Genomic DNA, 21,292 nt, shown 5'->3' with positions numbered 1-21,292 from the left:
GCCCTTGAAAGGAGCTTGTGAGAAACAACATTGAAGGCCCTGAACCAACTTTTTCTTGGTCTATGGCCGATTTCCTACTGTCCATTCACCCACTCCTCACCCAAGAGGAGGTATGGTGTGGTCTTTGATTTTCATTTATTCTGTACTCTTCTGAAGGCAGTACCCAAATATACATATCAAGATTTGAACTATGTACGTCTTGTGCAGATGCACTGTCATCTTCCTGCAAGGCACACATTTGGAGAATACTAAAAAAATGACTATTAACTTTAGCTCGGGCTGAGGTGCCTTATCTGGGAATTACTCTTTGGTTTCCACTTGCCAAAAGAGAGGTTAAGCTGACTATTAAACCTCTGCTCCCTCTCTAGGCTTAGTTGTTGTTGTAAGAGTGCCGATTTATGCCTGAGTTTTACTCAGTGCTTAATTTGAGCTGGTGGTTTCCAGTGCTCAGCACCAGCACTTAATCATCAACATGGCACTTAATCATTAACATCGGAGCTTTTCATGAGCACCAGTTAAGGACACATTAATTTAAGGAGAGAGTAAGTGATTTGCCCAGAATCACAGGATGTTGAGCTGACTGAGGAGATATGAACCTGGTTCCCCAGCTCCGAAGTCTGCAGCACTCGCCATTAAGTGACATTCTCTGCCCACTTTCATGGTTAGCAGTTGCTTCTATTTTAGGTGGCGCTAGCAGGTGAAATGGGCTGGTGCAAGCTGCCTCCTGATGAGAGCCCTGGCACTTATTTTTTTTTTTACAAATTAACCACTGATTTTATTAGAGGTGGGTGAGCCAAAAATTACCTGGGAGAGTCGAGCCAGAGCCGAGCTAATGGTCTGGCTCAGATCTTAAAGCCTACGCACGAAATGAGCCCTGGAAAACATTTGCTATGTAAATCATAAAACAAACATTATGTAAACTATTATAAGGTCTCTTCAAAATTCAAAAAAGTGGATTTCTTTACCATGTGGAAGCTTTGCCATTAATAGTAAGATTATAGATCTGCACTGCGAAGTACTTATTAAAAGTGATAGTTTCTAAACATAAACCATTAGTGAACTAAGGACAAGAAAACCGACAGGTAAACCCTGGACATAACCCAGATTATTTTAGAGCAGCCTTAAGTTTTATTAAATCAAACACAATAGGTTGTTGAAAAACTGGTATCCTGAACTCAACGCTTGAAAGGGCTTTCATGCACGGCTATGAAGAAAAAAAATTGTTTTGGTCAAATAAAATATTTGCTTATGGTCACACAATTTAAGCTGGTTGCTGCAATTTACCAAGGTTTTCCGGTATCCATTTGTCTTTCCTATATTAAGGCTTTGTTTTCACCTTTCTGCAGCTTTTATATAGCGCGAACTTGGCACCCTTTACATGAGATCCAGTTACAACATTACACAAGGTCGCATTCATTGTTTATAGGCAATGAGGATATTAAACGCTCTGCCCATAATCACAGGATGTTGAGTGTGACACCGAGACTCCAACGGGGTTCTCCAGCTGCAAAGTTGGCACATCCTGGTTAGGGGGCAAGCAGAAGCCATATGAAAAAGCTCGGCTCGAGGTTCCAACAAGACCTGGAGTTGAGACAGAGCCATGCTTCAGGCTCGACCTTGGCTCGAGCTTAGAGTCCAGTCATAAATACAGCATTAATTTCTATCAATAATGTGTTTAGTGCTGCTGGGCCTAGGCAGACTATACATACTGCACTATTTACATCATTTGATTTGTTCATCCAGCACAGTCTCTCTACACTATCTGCACGATGCTTGTAGTGTGCGTGCCCTACTTGAATCGTGTTTGATTCAGTCAGACACCCAGACTGTGAGATCTGCCCTCTTGGTATCATGTTGTTTGTGTAGCCAGACTGTGCACACTGGCTACAGGGCGAACGTGACACTGGCCACAGAACGAACGTGTTACAAAAACAGCAGTGTACACAGTTTGGCTACACAACAAACATGGCACTGAGTGCAGTGTTCACACTTTGCTGCATTTTCTCATGTTTGTCCTGTAGCCAGTTTGAACAGCCTGGTTACAATACAAACTTAACAAAGAGTGCAGTGTTCACAGTCTGACTATAGGACGAACATGATACAAATACAGCAGGGGGCACACTACACTCTGTGTCATGTTCTTTGTGTAGCCAGCCTGTGCACCCTGCTGTATTTGTGCCATGTTCGTCCTGTAACCAGACTGTGAACACTGCACTCTTTGTTATGTTTGTCTTGTAACAAGACTGTGCACACTGCGCCATGTGTTTTGTGTAGTCAGACTGTGAACACTGCACTCTGTGCCATGTGATTTGTGTAGTCAGACTGTGAACACTGCACTGCTTCTGACCTTCCCATCTCCTCCCTCACCTAGTTACATTCGCCTGTGCTGTGGCAGTGGCCTCCACCTAGGGCTGCCCCACCCCAAATACCAAACCTCCAGAAAATTCCGAGCTTTGTAGGTCAGGTCTTGTTAAGGGAGGAAAGCAGCGGGCAGCCAGACCCACTTAAAGCACTGGATGGCTGTGAATTCCTTAGTTCCCTTGGAGAGTTTATGTTCACATTTAAGTGCCTTGAGGCATCTGTGAAATCTCGTGCCCTGAGACACCCCTCTATCACCACCAACCCTACTCTGCCCAAGGCTCCCGAGGGTCACCAGAAACTAAAGTGGGAGCAGCTGAGGTCGAAGGGGTCTGCACTGCTGGTCCTCGGCTCTGGAACAGCCTCTCCCGAGACTTCCCCAAGTTCCCCCTCCCCCCCTTGTGCTGCTGGTCAGAGCCATGCTTGTTTACTCACAATCACTCGAGGGCACCAGTTACAACATTACACAAGGTTGCATTCATTGTTTATAGGCAATGAGGATATTAAACGCTCTGCCCAAAAATCACAGCTGCAAAGTTGGCACATCCTGGTTTGGGGCAAGCAGAAGCCATATGAAAAAGCTCGGCTCGAGGTTTCAACCGGACCTCGAGTTGAGACAGAGCCATGCTTCAGGCTCGACCTTGGCTCGAGCTTAGAGTGACTCGTCCACATCTACATTTTTTACTCACCACTTCAAAGGCAGACCTAAGTGTCTGTATTAGGGCCCAAGAAACCCAGCCCATGCTGCGTCACAGGGCCCAAACGGCGAACACTGCATTAGCTGCCACCCACGCAGCCGTAGAAGTAGAACCAAAGAATCTATGACTGCGTGGGTGGGTATTATGAATGCGCAAGTAAGTTCGTCTGTTTTGTCAGTCCCCAGATCCTTTAACACTATCCCTCAACAACACTAATGTATTTACCTTGTAAACGTTGTACACAGCAAAATATCGCCGCTTTCCAGTTATCTATTTGTTACCCGTCAGTCTCATTGGGAATATTTCCACCTTCTGTTTAATGCTGAGCTGACTATATCCTGTACATTTTCCACTGGGTATAATGTGTAATTCTCATGCAGCAGCACCAACCAAAGGTCGAAGAGGACAGACGAGTTCAAGGAGCTTGAAGTACTCCTGTGACCTGTAATAGTCATCCACGTTTGTTCCACGTACCTTAGCTTATTTCTGACCAGTGGCGCCTTCAGCAGGTACCCTCGCTATACATGAGCGGTTCCGTTAGGCGGGCCTGGTGCAGCTGCAAATAACTGTTGAATGGATGACTCGGGGTGGGGTGCGCGCATGCGGGTATGCTGGGGCGTGGCAAGTTGAAATAAATCTGCGCACGCTGCCTGCTGCCACACAGCCCCTGCCCCCGGAAGAACCAAAATCCAGCGCAATGACTCAGTGTCCCGCGGCACGCCCACACGGGGACTGGCGGCAACACTTGATTTAAAGGCCACCATCAATAAACATGTAATGATTTTTCACTCGGGCCTGGAGCTGGTCATGAGAACATCACTCTGCGGCTGCTCCGAGGTAAACGTAATTAAACACATTGATTAATGCAATATCCATTATGTCACCACCAAGTGCAGCAGATGGGTGTCGAGTGTAGACCCGGCCCTGATAGACCCGGCCCTGATAATAAAGTGCCGGTGCTAAGCACCGGAAAGCACCGGCACAAATTAAGCACTGCCTGCGACCCCCCCTAAAGTCAGTGCACAAACAATTCCCCTTGATGAGTCCCATCTTTCCCACGATTCCGCCCCCTCCCGTAACTCCCCAACCAGAACTGGCTCACCCAAAAGCTTCATTGTTCATCAAGCAGACCTTCGGCTGTCCCAGGGGTAATCTCCGGGAGCTTCACACTGTCCGTTTCAGAGCCCTCGGTGTCCGAGTGGCCTCCACTCTCTCCAGGTTCCGATTGAGCAGTTCCATGGTCGTCCCGAGGGCCAGATATGGAAGAGACCATCTCCAGCGCACCACGCCTCTCCACCGCAGTCTCTACTGTGGAGGGGCGAGTAGTCCTGCCCCTGCGGTGTCTGAACCTCTTAGGTTTCCGCTGCAGTATATCCTCCCTCGTGGATTGAGAGGAGGTTCCGAAGCCATCTTTGCCCGCTCTGTATAGTTAAAGCCAACTACACACATCGTCCGGGGTGTCAAAGAACTTGGTGGAGTCGTCCACGATGATGCGGAGGCGCGCCGGGAACAACAGGGAGTACTGGATGCCCTCGGCTCGTAGTTCCCGCTTGACGGCTAGGAAGGAGGACCGACGTCTCTGCGTCTCGTAGGTATAGTCCGGGAAAATATTCACGCGGCTGTAGTCCACCATATAAGGACCCTTCAGTCTGGCCATCTGCAATAGGAAGTCCCTGTCGCGAAAATGGAGCAGCCGCGCCACCACCGGGCGGGGCGGTCGGCCTAGCAGTGGCGGTTTGGCCGGCACTCTGTGTGCACGTTCCAATGTGTAGAAAGGGGACAACCCCTCCGGTGCCACCGTCGTCCGCAGCCAATTTTCCAGGAACGTCACCATGTCCCCATCTTCATCTTTTTTCCGGAAGGCCAACTATCCGAATGTTATTCCTCCTATTGCGCCCCTCCGCGTCCTCCGCCCGTTTCTCCAGTGCTTCTATGCGGGTTAGAGCGTCCTTCACCGTTGCGTCCAAAGCTTTTTGCGCTGGTTCTAGATGTCGCATCGACCCCTCAACCTCCTTCACTCTGTCGGAGAGCTTGCCATGATCCGCTCGGAGCAGTCCCAAGCCCGTCGCAACTTGAGCAATGTCCTCTCGGAGGGCTGATCTAGTCTCAGTGATCGCCAGCAGAATTCTATCAAGTTGTTCCTGAATTTGTGGGCTCCCTGGTCCATCCACGTGTAGGCGCTCTTCGTTGTCCGGCGGTTCCGCGTCAGATGCGGGCTGGGCGCCTCCCTTAGGCCCTCTCGGCTTTCCCATGGTGTTCAGGGTCTGCAGTAGGGTCACAGCAGGAGCGGGGCCAAGCAAGCCGGGGGCCGGCTCCGATGTGGCGCAGCCTCCAGAAACGTCGCCGCTCAGCAGCCCGTTCTCCTGCGGCCCCCAGGAGCCCCCTGAGGCTAGCAGGTCCCCAGGCGGTGGTCAGGGTGATCGTCCGGCAGTAGGCCAGTCCAGGATCAAAGCCGGTGGGCAGGAGCTCCGCACGTCCTCAAACCTCCGGTCAGACGTGTGCTCTCAGCTTCAGCAGTAAGGGCCGAAAGGCCCCGGATGAATGTGGCGAAAGACCCGGGACCGTCGAGCTTCCACAGCGCCCCAGGTCGTCTCCTCGTCACTCGGCCTCTTCGAGAGGCTCCGCAGCTGTGTGATGATGGGGCCGCTCCACAGAGCTCAGCGGCGACCCCTCCCTCCGCAAGTCTGGGGTCAGCGCTGGAACAACGGGCCGCCCCGCTAGGCACCTCTCAGCAGTGACTGATCCGGCTCGCCCTTTCCCCTCACAGCTCCTCTGCCCCAGTGGATGGTCACGGGTCAGGATCCTCCGTTGCGATCACAGTCCCCCCCAATGGACGCTCCTCATACTCGCGTCATAGTGCCAGTCGCTTCAGTCTCTTCGTGGTGGGGGGCCGCAAGGGCGTTCTTCAGCGTCCCCCCCCTCCTCTGTAGTGCAGCTCGCGCACCTCCAAACCGGGTGTCAGGGCCAGTGTCGCGGGCCGCCGTAGCAGCCTCCGCCCGGTGGCGAGCAGGTCTCTCCGCTCCTCCCCCACTCCGCTGGTCGGGTCCTCTCGGTTCGGCCATCGGGTGGCGGCGGTCAGAGGCCAGGCCGCAGGGTGCTGCCCCAGCGGGGAAAGGATCGCTTGGTTCTTTGGGGGTGTCGGGGCGTCCGTTTCCCCTGGGCCTCCGGCCGTCTTCAGCCCCGAGGTGGCGAAAAAGGAGCGGGCGCCATCTTGGGCTCCGCCTCGTAAACCCCTCTCTTCGCTTTTTTTCCCCGGTCCCGAGGCCGCCCCGGGTCTCTATTCGCAGGAGGGGGTGTCCGGGTCACCTGGGGATTCTTCCCGGGGTGCAGGCGTCTCAAGGACCTCCCAACAGCAGGATTAATGAGAGCTCGGCCGCGGAGCCGGGACGTTAGGTGACCTCCGCCATCGGCGCTCAAGCCACGCCCCCTGATACTCCACATCCTAGTGCAAAGATCTCCATGATTACTGAGAGGACCAATACCCGGACACTTGGAGCGCCGGGCCTCTGCACATTTTGAGCCTGTCACAACTCGACGAAGGTACACTCTGTGAACATAGGAGGTGGCCTGCAACATGCGCTTGCACTCCGACAAGTAAAGAAAATCGGAGTTATTGCTAAAATTTCACATCAGGCATATCAGACCCGGTGGATTCAAGGGAGACATCATCCTACTACAAATCTCGTGTAGTTTCAAATTACTAGAGAAAATTACCATACTAATTTTAGAGTCTGGAGAGTGAGACTGTGTTTTCTGAATTTTGTTTCTGATAGACATGGCGACATCTTTAGTCATATGTGAAGAACCCCCAGTTTTATATTCCTATATGTATGTCCTTGTTTATGTTGGCCCTGATGAAGGAGATATAAGTCACAGTGGTTCACCGAAACGTACGTAGGCCCTACACACCTGAGACCTGGCACCATATACCAGAGATCCACATCTTGGAAGAGAAAAAGAAATAAAAGGAAAAAAACTGTACATAACCTTAACAACATCAAGATACATAATTGTGGATGTAACCACCTGTGGATACGCTCAGTTTCTCAGCTGTACTGCCTCTTTTTGTTGTTGTATTTGAGTATGTTTGAGCGGTTGTCTAGGTGAGATAGTTGTGGAATGAATGTAGAAGAGATAATTTGCACTGTTTGATCATATCTGGGGTTCATGCAAAATTTATACCTGTATTTAATTAATTCTCCTAGCTATGCAGTGTTATAATGTATTTTAAAAAAATGCTATGAAAATGCAATTTTTTTTCTATTTTGACATTCAAAAAAAGATACTAAATGATAAAAAAAGAATAATAAATGACATGAAAAACAATATATTTGTTTAAAACTCATTATATGTGTTGCATCCTTTGGAATTTATAGATTTAATCTATTCAAAAGTACATAGGTCAGTTTAGAGGTTTTTTCATTATTGTTTTTCTATTTTCTCCCTCCTCTAGACCTAAAATCATTTGTGGGAGAACCCTTGTTACATTATTTCCTAGGACCAATACCCGGGCCATGGCTGCCTACAGACCGCAGCTCAGGGGGCAGGTTCCCAACTCATGTCTGCCTGAAACTTCACAGTGTGGAAGAAAGATCCATTGGCCATGATAAAATGTCAAAGGACACATATTCTGTCCTTAGCTTCCAAATATTGCCCACAGAATGACTGCCTGGTGTTCAACAGCTCACAAAAGAGGTCCAGAGACATAGCTCTCTTGTTAGTCCGCAACTCTGTGCAGAAGCTGCCTGAGAGTCCAGCACTGAGAAGAGGTATCCACAGATCTGGGGCTACTAATCATTGGGGACTTGTCCAAAAACTGTCTAGCTAAGGAAAAACAATACTTTAGTTGTCAGTCAAACCTAAGCATTGCTGCACCCACAGCGCTCCTATCTACTGTTTGCAATACCCATAAATTTAACATCTGCTTCTAATCCACAGAATTTCAAGCATGCAGCACTGTGAGCCAAACCTGAGCATTGGGACCTATCAGCGGACGGTCAAAGTGGGAAACTGGAATGAAGACATGTCATGGGAAGAGGTACGTCGAAGTAGAGTTTTGAAACAGCAATACTTAGTCGGAATGATGGAGCACATTTAAGCATCACAGCAAAACAATGGGATGTGTACAAGGCATTGTGTACTTTTAACACTCTTCATCTGTAGAAGATTACCATTGCTGTAACTGGAATACAAGATGTTGGAACTGTAGTGTGGCTGCAATTTGAGGAGGACCAGGTTACCTATAGGTTATGATGGCCTTTACATAGTTTTTTTTTAAAGTTCGGGTTAAACAAACTGCATTAATTGTTTTTGTTTTTGACTTACTGTGCGGAAGCTCTGCTCAAAAGTACTGGGTCTATCAGCGTGCACACTGTGAGCCTAATATCAATATAAAGTTACTTTAAAGGTCAATTGAAGACTACACACACAATCAGTAGTGTAACAGGCAGGCACACACCACTGCCGCAAACCAGCCGTAGTAACCACCAGCACCATAAGAGTACTGTGCACATTAACAGATATATAAATGGACAGCACCATATATAGAACATGGGAAGGAAATATCTATGCACATCTACAGTCCTTGCAAGACCTAGGGTGATCACTGACCATCATTGTCAGTCAGCCAATTAGAGAACTCAAGAGAAGGAAGCCGTGGAAGGCATGGGTGCCTTCAAGCAGGGCCACTGGAGAGACTTGCTGAACAGGGCCAGTGGCTGGGCCACCTGTGACTTGGATAGTTCCCGCTGGCTACATGACAGTGGGTACCCTGGTGACCGTGTTTGAAGGTGTCCATAGAGCTTTAAATAAATGACAAATAAATTGCATGGTGTCAGGGCTATCTTCACCATTTTTCCAATTCACCTGTAAAAAGTTGTAGTGCAACGGCCTATCTTTGCATAGGTTGACATAATACATATATACAGCTCCTTGCCATAAGCCCAATGACACCTCTATCCCTTCCTTGGTCAAGTCCCCCTACCCTTATATATCTCTTTAGGATGCCATAACTTCAGCTTTTCTCCTTGGACCCCATATTGTTTCAAACTTGTGTGCACGTCCTCATGTACCAATCTGTAATTTTCCCCACCCATTCCTGTATGGTTGGCAGCATTCCTCTACCTTGATATTTAATCAAATCTTGTTGTGCAACCATTAGGCCCACATTGCAGAAGAGGAGTAGGTAATGATCAAGAGACTGTTCTCTCGAGATACCTAGGGTCACCAGTTGCTAGGTAAGCATCACAAGTAATCACTGCCAAAATTCAGGTACCCACTTTACCCCAGTACTATTGGGCTCTCAGGAAATCCAAAATTGTATGTAGCAGGGTACCCCTCTTTCGAGAATCCCTAGGGCAGAGATTGTTGTCAATCCTTCACATGCACAGCACCCTGGTTCTAGTATAGTATGTGATGGAGAACGCCTTTTATCTAGTATAGTATGCCCTGTCTAGTACAGTATGCCTTCAGTTGAATTAACCGAAAACCCGTCATAGACTTGGGAGTATGATTCCCCCCTTTGAGTGTTGTCTCGTCAGGATTACCAAGGCAATCCTAGGTGTCCCCAAGTCCCATAGTAGCGCATCTCATGCACTGAGTGGAAAAACCTACCAGGACTTTAAATGGAGTGTTTTGCAGTATAAAAATGTCAGCAAATAGATCATTTTATAAAGAGTTCCCTTCTTAGAAGTGAAATTGGAAGTATCCTCCATTTCTTGCATCGTTTCTATATTCCTACAGGATTCCAATCAGGTTGCGTTGGAAGAATAGGTCCCGATCCTCTGTTATGACAATCCCCACATAGGTGAAGCCTCAGGACTCCCATTTGGGGTGCAGGGGAGTAGCCCCTGTCCCGACCTAGATCGCCATTGGATAGCTGCAATGCCACTGACTTGCGCCAATTGATACGGATCCCTGCATATGACCCAAATACTTCGAGGGTCTGCAGTCCTCTCAGGATGGAATGCTTTGGGTCTGCCAGGTATAACAGGACATCGTCAGCATATAATGAAATGGCATTCTATTATTCAAGGTCTCATCGTAGGCCAGGAATCAGCGCATCCCTGTATATCCGCATAGTCAGTGGCTCAACCCCCTACCTTGAAAACTAGGGGAGAAGGTGGGCAACCCCGATGGGTGCTCCTGCTCAGCACAAATTCTGCAGAGAACACCCCGTTGACCCTGACTGTAACTATTGGGTCTTTGTACAACAACCTCATCCAGTACAAAACTGTTTGATCAAAACCCATCTTACGGAGAATAGCCATCGTGTACAGCCAATCTGTTGAATCTAATTCTTTTTCAGCATCTAGGGCCACCAGGATAGTTAGTTCAAATATGCGGTCCCTGCAAGCTAGACACTCAGCAAGCCTGGGAAGGTTGTACCTCATCGCCCTATCTATACTACTATTATAAAGAGAAAACTTGCACCTTTTGGCAAGGTAAACTCGGGAACCACAGCGCCAATCTACACACCCGATACATCTATGAAAATGTCAGGGTGTGTAGATGGACATAGGCTATATAAATAAAATTAAAAAAGTAAATTAAAAAAATTAAATTTGTAAACAAAGTAGTCCCCTGAAAGTAGTGCCGGCCGGGACCTAGCGCTGGCCGTGATGACGACATGTTGGAGCGGCGGACATGGAGCTGAGGAGCATAATGTAAACATTGAAATCGCGGCGGACATGGAGCTGAGGAGCGTGGGCGCGTCATGGCGAAGAGGAGCGGAGCGGTAACTCAGGTAATGTAAACATTGAGAGAGAACTTGCACCTTGGCGCGTCATGGCGAAGAGGAGCGGAGCGGCAGCTCAGGTAATGTAAACAAACATTGAAATCAGGGCGGGAGGGAGTCAGGGCGGGAGGGAGTCCGGGCGGGAGGGAGATGGAGCGGGAGGAAGTCGGGACCGGAGGAAGTCGGGACGGGAGGGGAGCGGGTGTGCACAGAGGGGCAGGCGGGAGGAGTGGGGGCGGGAGGGAGTCAGGACGGGAGGGGGTCGGGGCGGGACGGGAGGGGGTCGGGCAGGAGCAGGTGTACTGCCCCCAGCCCCTTTCTGCCCCAGGCAACGCTGGGGCGGGCTGCTAGTAGGGCATAAAGCCCGATTGATATGGGGTCACTAGTGAGTCTATCACCTGCATCAGACAATTTGCCACCACTTTTGCTGGTATCTTCGTCTCCACATTCAACAGCGATACTAGCCTATAGGAGGCGCAGACCTCTGGTGCTTTCCCCGTCTTATGGATCAAGAAAATCATCAATTGATGTTGATCCCGCTGGAGCATACCATCCTTTCAGGCTCAGTAAAACATTTTAAGGAGTAGGTCCACTATACAAAATCCCCACATGGCCTGGGGTTTTATCGCCATTTAACTGGGTCAATGTTGCCAAGATTTCCGTCTCTACAATCTCCATTTCAAGAGAAAGGAGTGCCTCATTCCCAAGCCTGCAGGCTGGATGTCATTTCTGAATCCCCTCAGGTCTCCCGCTCCATCCTCAGTCTGCGTCCTAAATAGGGCCTCCAAATACTTGGCGAAGGCATGCACAATCTCAGCGGGGGTCTTAGCCTTCTCATTGGTCTCTGCATTTATCTTTTGTACCTATTGTTGCCCCTCTTCCCTTTACGCCAACCAGGCCAAGAGTTTCTCTGCCTTATTGCCCACCTCATAGAGCCTAACCTGCACCTCTCTGTATTGGGCCCTCATTTCTAGCTGCATATGGGTCCTGTACTCTTCTTTAGTGCCTTCAGTCTTTTGCACCAGACCCTATGAGGGAGGCTGTATACTCCTATTCCCAGTACAGTAGCTTGGTCCCCAAGACCCTACTTTCCGTGTCTCTCTCTCTCTTTTTCCCTGTCACATGTGCAATCAATTGACCACTTATCACCATTTTGTAAGCCTTCCACAAGCCAAAGTCTGAGCTTGCCATTCCTTCCTTCTCTTTGAAGTAGAGGTCAGTGTTCTCAGTAATCCTCTACTTGGTTACAGTCAGTCAGCTTCTACAAGTCTAGTCTGTAGTTACCCTCATACCTGGTGTATCTGTCTGTATGGATGAGACTATGGGCGAGTGGTTAGATATGCCTCTAGGCAGAAATGATGTGTTCCTGAATTCTACCCAGCTGATGTTGCGGCACCAGAATGTAGTCCAGTGTAGACATTGACCGCATTGAGGTTTGGTGTGAACTGATTATTTTTTTTATGCAATCCACAGTAACATGAATAAACAGATAAACATCTTGTGTCACATCAGATCATGGAATAAATAGAGGGGAATTAAAAAAATATATCATAATTCATAATTCATTTAAATTGATTTTAATCTTTCATATGGTCAATCATGGGCCCCTAAATATATTTACAAAGTTTACGCCTTCTCACCCCTTTGACAGAGTAGAGGATATACTCCAGATTGAACATACTATAAAACCTAGCCCTCCACATCTCAAAGGATGGTGCTTCTTGCTGTAACCACATAGATGATATACACAGTGGAGCCACCACCGTGGCTATAAAAATTAAATATCGACATTTATACCCAGGTAGTCCTTGCCGCTAGTCTTCCCCAATTCCTAAAGGCATCACGGAGGTAGAAATATTTATCCCAGCCCCTGTTATTACAGACAGAAACCCTTTACTATGTCTAACAAGATGTATCAGTTTTTCACATGAATAAAAAATTTGTATGATATCAGCAGTATCTGCTCCACAGCAAAAGCATTTCCCGTCATTGACTCCACTCCACTTCAACATCTTTGCTGGGGTATGGTACAGATTGAACACTGTCTTAAAGCACTGTGCTTTTAAATTGGCCGAAATTAATATTTTCCCTGCTGCGTTGATCAATTGCTCCTCAGACACCCTCAACTCTCCTGATCGATTTTCCCGTTTGAGGTTATGCCTATCAAGATCACCCCTCCTAGTCTCTAACAACAGATTATACAGTGCCCCTAACTTACCATGGCGCCTCATAGCTGCCACCAATTTATGCAGTTTGCTCATGATTTGCCGTTTGCCCAAGAAATCACAAATTTGTAAAAACTTTAAAAATTAATTCTTAGGCAAGTGAAACTTATCCGCCAATATTGGGAAGGAGGAGCACAGAGCGCTTTCATCATATAAATCACAATTTGCATAATGCCTTTTAATCTCCAGTTATCCACCATCTGAGTCCCAAAAATCACCGGAAATATTGTTATAGCCAAAGTGGGAGTATAAAATAAGACCCCTTCAATCTGGAGGCTTTTCTGTACTACCTTCCATACCTTAAAGGCCGTAACAAGAATCTTAAAACTTTTTTTTGTAGTAGCTGCCTTCCAGCATTTTAAACAAACAATTCTTAACTTCAGTCCCCAGGACCATCTGATATATAGATGGGGCCTCCGCAGTGTTGCCCACTTCTTCTCCTGTTAAGAGTATTCACATGTTCTGTAATATACAGGCATTATAATAAAGTGTGAAATCCCTTTCTCCCTAGGGAGAGTCATAAAAAGTATCGCTCTACGTGGTTTCCCCGGGGCCCATAAGAATCTGGCACACATTGACCACAGTTGCTGTAACTGCTCGCGAGATCTGATTCAAGCCCCAACGTACATATCTTGGCCACAGGAGATCGATACCGAACCCAAATACCTTTAATGAACCCAGGGCCAAACCCCATCCACAGTAAAACCCCCAATAGAAATCCCACGCAACACGATCAAAGGCCTTTTTTCCGGCATCTAAAAGAAGCAACCCGAAATCCCTACCATTAACCTTTGCAATGTCAAGTAGGGTCACACCATACTGATATGTAATGTAAGTGTCTTGTAAAGCGCACTGCTGCCCTGAGGCGTCGCGGCGCTGTAGACCGCTGGGGAACCCGTCCTGGCTATCACTGTGAGATGGTCCCTACTGGGTATCTCCAAGGTGAAACCAGGCATCCCCGGCGAATGTGGGAGGCCATTGTAGAGATGAGGCAAGCTATGCCCAGAGTTGCAGAGTGTGATCCCTGGTTAGAGTAGGCACCGAGGCGAGAATTATCAAGTCCGCTGACCCTGATCCACGACCCTGCCGCGTCAGGAATTGAACCCTGGTCCTGGGCTGTTCTCTGCTTCCAGGTCTGCCACCTCTAACCAGTGAGCCACACCACTGTCCCCCTGTTATGTATGAATCCATGTTGTCTTTGAGAAACTAGCGGGGCAATGGCTTTGGCCAGCCGATTTGCAAAAGTTTTGGCATATATTTTCCCATCGCAATTGACTAGGGATATTGGTCGAAAAGACCCCAGGAGATCTGGTTGTTTAACTTTCTTTCTAAATACAACTATATTTTCCTGATCCCAGGATCCCGGAGCTGACCCACTTTGTGCTGCTAGAAATGCAGTCAGCACATCCAATTGTAGGTCCTGAAAGAAAGTCTTATAGATTTCCGAGGGTAGCCTATTGGGCACTCTGCCTTGCATCTAGTCATACAGTCTATAGCCTCTTCTGATTCCTCTACAGTGATTGGTCTATCTAAGAGCCCTACCTCCTTCTGCCCCAACTGTTCATATACTAGATTCTGTAGCCCTATCTCCAAAGTCTATCCCCCTACCTTCTCTTCTGAGTATAACTCTTCATAGAAATTATGAAAGATTTTTAAGATCTCCCGGGGATTATGTACCAAATTACCCTGTGAGTTTTTCATACCATCAATTCTTTGCAAAGCTTCTTTTGAACTGAGTCTTTGTGTTAGACAGTGCATGTGGCCTCCCTGTATTCATAGCAGTCCTCCTTATATAACTGGTATTTAATAGCATTATCCTTGCTCCAGTGTAAGTTAACCGTGGCTCTACATCTTGCAACATTGGTTTGCAGTTCTATGATGTCTCCATCTGCCAAGATCCCCTGGACAAAATTTTCTTCAGCTACTTTGAGATATAGATCCGGAATTGCTAGTTTTGCTTGCCTCTGTTTGTACAATCCATAGCTCAAGATTTACCCCCTAAAACCAGCCTTTAGGGCATCCCAGAGAAATCCACAAGAGGTAGAATAGTTGTTCTTCTAAAAAAGTCCTTGATCCAACCTTTCACATGGGCGATGAACATAGTGTCCAGTAGGAGCTTTCTATCAAACGTAAAATCTCTTGGAACCGTATGGCTACCTAGTGCAAGAATATCCAACACTAATGGCCCATGGTCGGAGGTGATCCTAGGAAAGACTTGTATCTTAGCTTCGGTAAGCAATACTGGTGACACAAAGAAGTAATCAAGTCTCACTCATTTTTTATGTGGATGGGAGTAGAACATATATCCCGGCTCCGACTCCTACAGTGTTGCCCATATGTCGATCAAACCATGATCTGTCAGTAAGTGATGTAATGCCTTAACAACTTAAGGCTTCCTACCTTTGTAACTGTGTATGCCTGGTCGTAATTCCCTACCACCCAAATCTATAAAATTCCCTACCACCCAAATCTATAATATTATGCGGGGATTAAAATCCCCGCATAATATAAGTGGGGTAGGCCATAAGGCCAATTCCACATTTAACCCCTCGAGGACTCAAACCTCATCAAAATTAGAACCATAAACTGTGCATACCGTTAACTTAGCTCCCCCCGCAATACATTCCAAAATTGCCCAACAACCTTGTTTATCCACTACAATTCATCCTGATTGCTGGAGTATGTGTTTAGCTAGTGCTGCAACCCCCCTAGTCTTTGTGGACTGTTGTGAACAGGCCAAAACCGCATAGCCTCGTTCTTTTAAACTTTTCCGCTTACCGCAGGGTATGTGCGTCTCCTGTAAACACACTAGGTCAGGATGAATCACTCGCAGCTCTGCCACTACTCTTTGTCTTTTATTATTATTGTTTAGCCCACAGACATTCAGAGAGCAAATAGGTAATCCTAATTTGACCCTCTTATCTCCCAGTTAAGTATGGCTGCGTTCCCATGATCGAAACTTCTGTTATGTAATTCTTACTCTTTCAACATTATCTCGCTTAAGATGCTGTGGATTGATTTATTTTTACCCCCTCTCACCTTCCCCCTGCTCCCCACCCAGTCTTTCCCCTCCAACCCCACCCCCAAAACCCCTTCCCCCCATAGTAAGGCTTTGGGACCAATGGTCCCTGTGATGATAAGCTCCCGCCACCCGGTTGTTCTCCCCCACCTGCACATCAATCTGTGTTTAAACATCTCACACAGCGAAGGCTTGCACCTACATATTACATATGATACTCTTTGTATATTAAAAAAAGTGATATAAACTTGTGAAAATTAACAACCAGGACAAAGCAAAACAAAGCCCCCCGCCAACCGAGGAGAAAGAGTAGACAGATGGAGGCCAAAGCCCCAAAGTCACCAACACCTGTTAGTGAAAACAGAATTACATAATTAATCCCATCGTCCAAACACTCAACTATATAATCCGCCTGGCCTAACCTCAAATAGACTGCAAATACTCCTTTGCTAGTACCTCAGAGGTAAAGAAGTGAATATGCTCCTTATATAGCACTTTTAGCTTAGCAGGATTTAACAAGAAAGCGTACGCCCCTTTGGCCTGAAATGGTGCAATAGGCTGCTGTAACTGCCAGTGCATCTCTACAGTTTGATGGCAAAAATGTGGCCTAACAAAAAACTCAAGCTCTTTCTATCGGAGCGGGCCAGCTCAGATACCGCTTCACGGGACAAAAAGATATTAAATTATATTAATATCGCTCTTGATCTGGGTGCTGCTTGTCCTGGTCTTGCTCAAGGAGAGAACGGGAATCGGTGAGCTCTTTGGATTTCTCTATGCCAGTCCCACTGTGTCAATTCCAGAAAAGCTTCTAAGAATAGATTGAGGACATATTTGCGGGGGTCCTGGCCTTTCACACCCTCTGTAATTTGCAAGACTCAGATTGTTCCTTCGTAGCTGATTTTCCAGATCGGTCAGTTTCCATTGTGTGTCATCTGTAAGTGACCACAAGGCCTCTGTTGCGGCCTTCTGGGCAGCCAGTTCGTCCTCCAGGCACAAAATCCAGGCTTCCGCTTTGTTGAACCTTGTGGAAAATTCGTAACATGATTTTGCGATGCGTCGGACAGAATTCATCACTTTATGACACACACTCTGCGTCCGCTGACTCTCTGTCCGTGTTTCTTCCCTGTGAGTCATTATAGTTTGATATATCAGGGATAATGAGATCTCCCCAGATTGGTCTGCTGCATTCTCTTAATTGGGCTTTAAGATGCACCCACTACTAGCACCTCTATCTGACGAAAAGGAGTAGTCCCATTGTAAAGAATCACTGACATCCACCTGCGTAGCCCCTTCTCTCACGTCCTGCTTCTTACGAATCGTCTGTGGGCTGGCTTCCGGGGTATCCCCACCCATATCATCGGGGTGCCTGCTGCTAATGTCACTGTCACCATTTCCATGTGAACTTTCTCTAGCCCGGAACGTCAGGATTTACTCCAGCTCATCATTGGAGGAGTCCTAATGATCTGACAGGGAGTAAAAATTATCCCCTTAGTCTATCTCTTTAGTTGTTAGCCGCCCTATCTCCTAGCCCCAGAAATCTCTGATTTTGTACCGACCCGCTTTTTCGCCGTAAGGATCACCCGCGGTACCATTCTTTCTTGCTTTGGTTGATGTAGATGCACTAACAGAGCTCTTGACGGGTCCGGCTCCAACCCCCGTGATGTCAGTCGGGGGGGAGCCCTCCCTCTCCCAGCCGTGGGAGGCATAGTCGCGTCAGATCCACCTTTTTTCCATCATGTCTGCCGTAGTAGCCACACACCACCAACACCGATTCTACGGGTTCTCCAGCGCAGCCCGGTGAGTTGCAGAAGCCTGTTTGTCAGCGCCGCAGCCCCGGTTCTAAGCATGCCGGACGGGCCGTCCTTGGATTCTGGAACGTTGTCAGTCGATTTTAAGCATTATCTGAGGTTTTTTCTTCCTCCTCTTATTGCATTATCCTTTGTGCGATGGGGAGCCCAGTAGCGCTAGCTCACACGTCCGACACATCTTGCCTTCCTCTGCTGGTGTGAACAGACTCACTGAAGCTGAATAATATAATCATATAATGATATGAGTGAAAGCCAAGTGAGAGGTTTTGGGAAAAGGGAGAAATTGAAACACAGGTGGAGAAGCCAGTTGTCTAATGTAGGATATTCATTGAAGGCAAGAGGGCAGCACTTATTTGGGAAGGTCATATGGTCCACTTTTTGGCTGACACAGTGGGGGAGGATCCAATAGGAATATATGTGGTAGTAAGGTAAGACAAGATGGGGAGGGGACATTGTCAGTATGTATGTACACCCCAAAAATGTAAAAATAGACTTCCTGAAAATGTTGAAAAGTTTATCTGAAAGGATATACATACCATGGTTGTGGGGGGGGGGGTAACTTCAGTTGAATAGCAGACCACTGCCTAGATAGGTGCCACCCACCTTTGTCTGGATAACCCACTATACAATTAGCAAAGACCTTCACAGAATGGCTGAAGGATTGGGACCTAGTTGACGCCTAGAGGGTGTATAGCTCACAAAAGAGACTTGTCTTTTTACAACCCTATATACGGTATCTACACAAGACTAGATAGCATCTTGTGCACTAATAGAATCATGTCTCGAATAACAGATCCTGAAAACTTAGGGTGGATGCTATCTGCTCCATTACTTATTACTCTGGGATGGGGAAAACCAACAGCTGATATACTCACATGGCACTTATGAGCTTACGCATTGGAGGACAAGTCTTTTAGGGACACCATTAAAGATTAAATCCAACACTATACTGAGAATGCAGGCTCAAAGAAAGACCCTCTTGTAGAATGGAAGCCCTTTCAGCTAATAATAAGAGGACAATATATCACTTACCGAAGGATTCAAATGATTCTCAAGAGGGAATACATAACAAAACAATATGATGAAAGACAAAGAAGGTACGCTGCTGGCATGATTAGTAAAACTTGAGTCTCAAGGTTCCCTAATAGCACTGATAAGAGCAGAACCCAATGACTTATTACACTCCCATGATAAGATTAATTGGACGTTATTATTGGTAAAATGTGACTAACTGAGTTTGTGACATCTACGGTCACTCAGAAGATGATGCTTTAGAATAGGGAGATACTGGATGCAACTATAAACAAAAGAATCTCTAAGTCAGCCAAATTGAGATTGAACAGTTTCCTGAATGAGTTGTATGCTACCTAAACCAAAATATTGGTGCTAAACTTAGTGTAACTATATGAATTAGTGCGATCAAAAGGTGTGTTGCCCAATGCCGTCAAAGAAGTAGTTATTATACCAGTACCAATATGGGGATGGGACTTATTAGATAAAAAGTCCTATTACTCGCTCTCAATGCTAAATATAGATTATACATTTTTTAGCAAGATCCTCTCTAAAAGATTGGTGACCATCCTGCTGGAGTTTGTCCACCCAAATCAACATGGGGTTTGTACCAGCAAGGAACACATCAGCAAATATTCAGTCTTTTTCATGTACTTGAAATTACTTCTATATATGGGTGGCTACAGGAATAAGGAATGGGTACTGATGTACTAACTTGAATTAGATTGCTATTTACTGATCCTGCGACCTGTGTTTGTGAGGAAAGAAATATATCAGCACCCCGGTGAATGGAGAGAGGCCCTAGGTAAGGTTGTCCCCTTTTGATTCCCTTAGTTGCAGTGGCAATGGAACCACAGCTTGTGAAATGGGACGACTAGGCAGTTTAAGGGGCATAAGAATGGCAACTGAGTGGCTTACTATATCGCTCTAAGCAGATGATGTGCTTTTGTACCTCAACAATGCTTAGCTGGACTGGAGCCTTTAATGCAGATGCTCGGAGATGTGGGTTCTTTTCCAGGTTTAAGCCTAAAATGGGATATATTGTGCATGCATGTTTCCATATGCTGAACGATCATTTACCTCATTCTAAGGTGGGAACCAATCACATTTAGGTACCAAGGAGTACAAATGTATGATGGTGATAAAGATGTAATATTATGTACTATACAGAAATCTACAAAGAGTTTGTTGAGATGCTTCATCTTTTCGAGATAATTACTGTTAACATTGATGAGAAAAGTGTTTTCCCTAAAATGGTGGTATTTCAAAGACTGTGATATTACTTCACAAGTTTGCCTGCCATGTTACCTAGGGCTAGAATAGGCAACTTCAAGATGAAGGAATTACGAAGTCGACTATTACCACTCGGTCTGAGGTTGCCCATTAATAATTGTCTAATAGCTACAAATGAATTTGTACCCAAACTAATTTACTCAAGCCAGATATTTGTCTTCTAAGTTTAATGAATCAGTCTAAAACAGAGAAATTAATTCTAAATTCATAGACCTGGCTTTACTATTTCAAATGAGTCGACCAGCACCCACCATTAAACATAGGTGAACTGTAGGCTAAAGCATAAAAGTGAATCCATATCTCGGCACCCCAAAAGCGATGACGGATGTGTCCTAGTGGAGTAAGGCAGGCCCCATGTGGCACATTGGATCCCAGCCTTTAGGGGGTCCCATTCAGCCGCCGGTCAGGGTCGAACTGGCGCATAGGGGAATCAGCCAGTGCCTGATGGGCTGGTCTGGTAAGTGACTCTTTGGCTGCCTGTGGGGCTGCTTTCTGTCTCGTGGACTGTTTTCACTGTTGCTTTCCCAGGTTTTAAAACAAACATCGCCTGCAGCAAGCACATTCCTGCCAAGTCCCCCAGGTTCATGCCCGATGTGATGCTCCAGTCCAGGTTTTTTCTTTGAATTCTGGGGCTAGTAGTCTTGTTTATTTCACAATAAAACAGGACTACAAGTCCCAGAATTCAAGGAAAATAAAAGTTGGGCTGGAGTAACACATTATGCACGGACCTGGGAATCTTCCACTCCTTGCAAAACATCTATACAGCGTGTCTTTACAAGTTCAAAACGGCGCCATTTGTAAAAGTGTACTTTGTTTTGTTATTTTATTCACTAATGGGGCGGGAGGGGGGGGGGGGGACTTTTATTCTGGTACCTGTGTCTATTTTCTGTCTCAGTCCGACCCTGCCGAAGGCCTATGAATATCTGATATATTGGAGACTCGGAACCCCCTCTTCATATTTTATATATAGTGAAGGGGGACCACTTCATTTTGCGTTATGCCACTGATGTGTCCCCAAATGTAACCCGACAATTTGATACTATAACCCTCCCTTAGAATAGAATCCTCATTAGAATAATCTGAAAGTGGTCACAGGGACCCCATTTTCAGCTCTTATTTGTGTTGCATGGTCTCATCGTCACACT

The 21,292-nt window shown here is 46.6% G+C and overlaps 1 protein-coding gene across 2 annotated transcripts in view; it reads left to right on the top strand.

The window, feature by feature from the left end:
* The window catches only part of CFAP161 (cilia and flagella associated protein 161), a 122,009-nt gene that overhangs the window by 20,478 nt on the left and 80,239 nt on the right, over positions 1-21,292 (top strand). For both annotated transcript variants that reach the window (XM_086958950.1, XM_086958949.1), the window contains one exon: positions 7,995-8,094. In XM_086958950.1, coding sequence (XP_086815076.1) covers positions 8,005-8,094 — 90 coding nt within the window. In that variant the 5' untranslated portion in view covers positions 7,995-8,004. The remainder of the gene's footprint in view (positions 1-7,994; positions 8,095-21,292) is intronic.

The sequence above is a fragment of the Lissotriton vulgaris genome, chromosome 2_1 (assembly GCF_964263255.1).
Source record: "Lissotriton vulgaris chromosome 2_1, aLisVul1.2, whole genome shotgun sequence".
In the NCBI taxonomy this organism is placed as follows: Eukaryota; Metazoa; Chordata; class Amphibia; order Caudata; family Salamandridae; genus Lissotriton; species Lissotriton vulgaris.
Note: the sequence above shows the minus strand (reverse complement) of the source record. Positions and strands in the feature narration are given on the sequence as shown.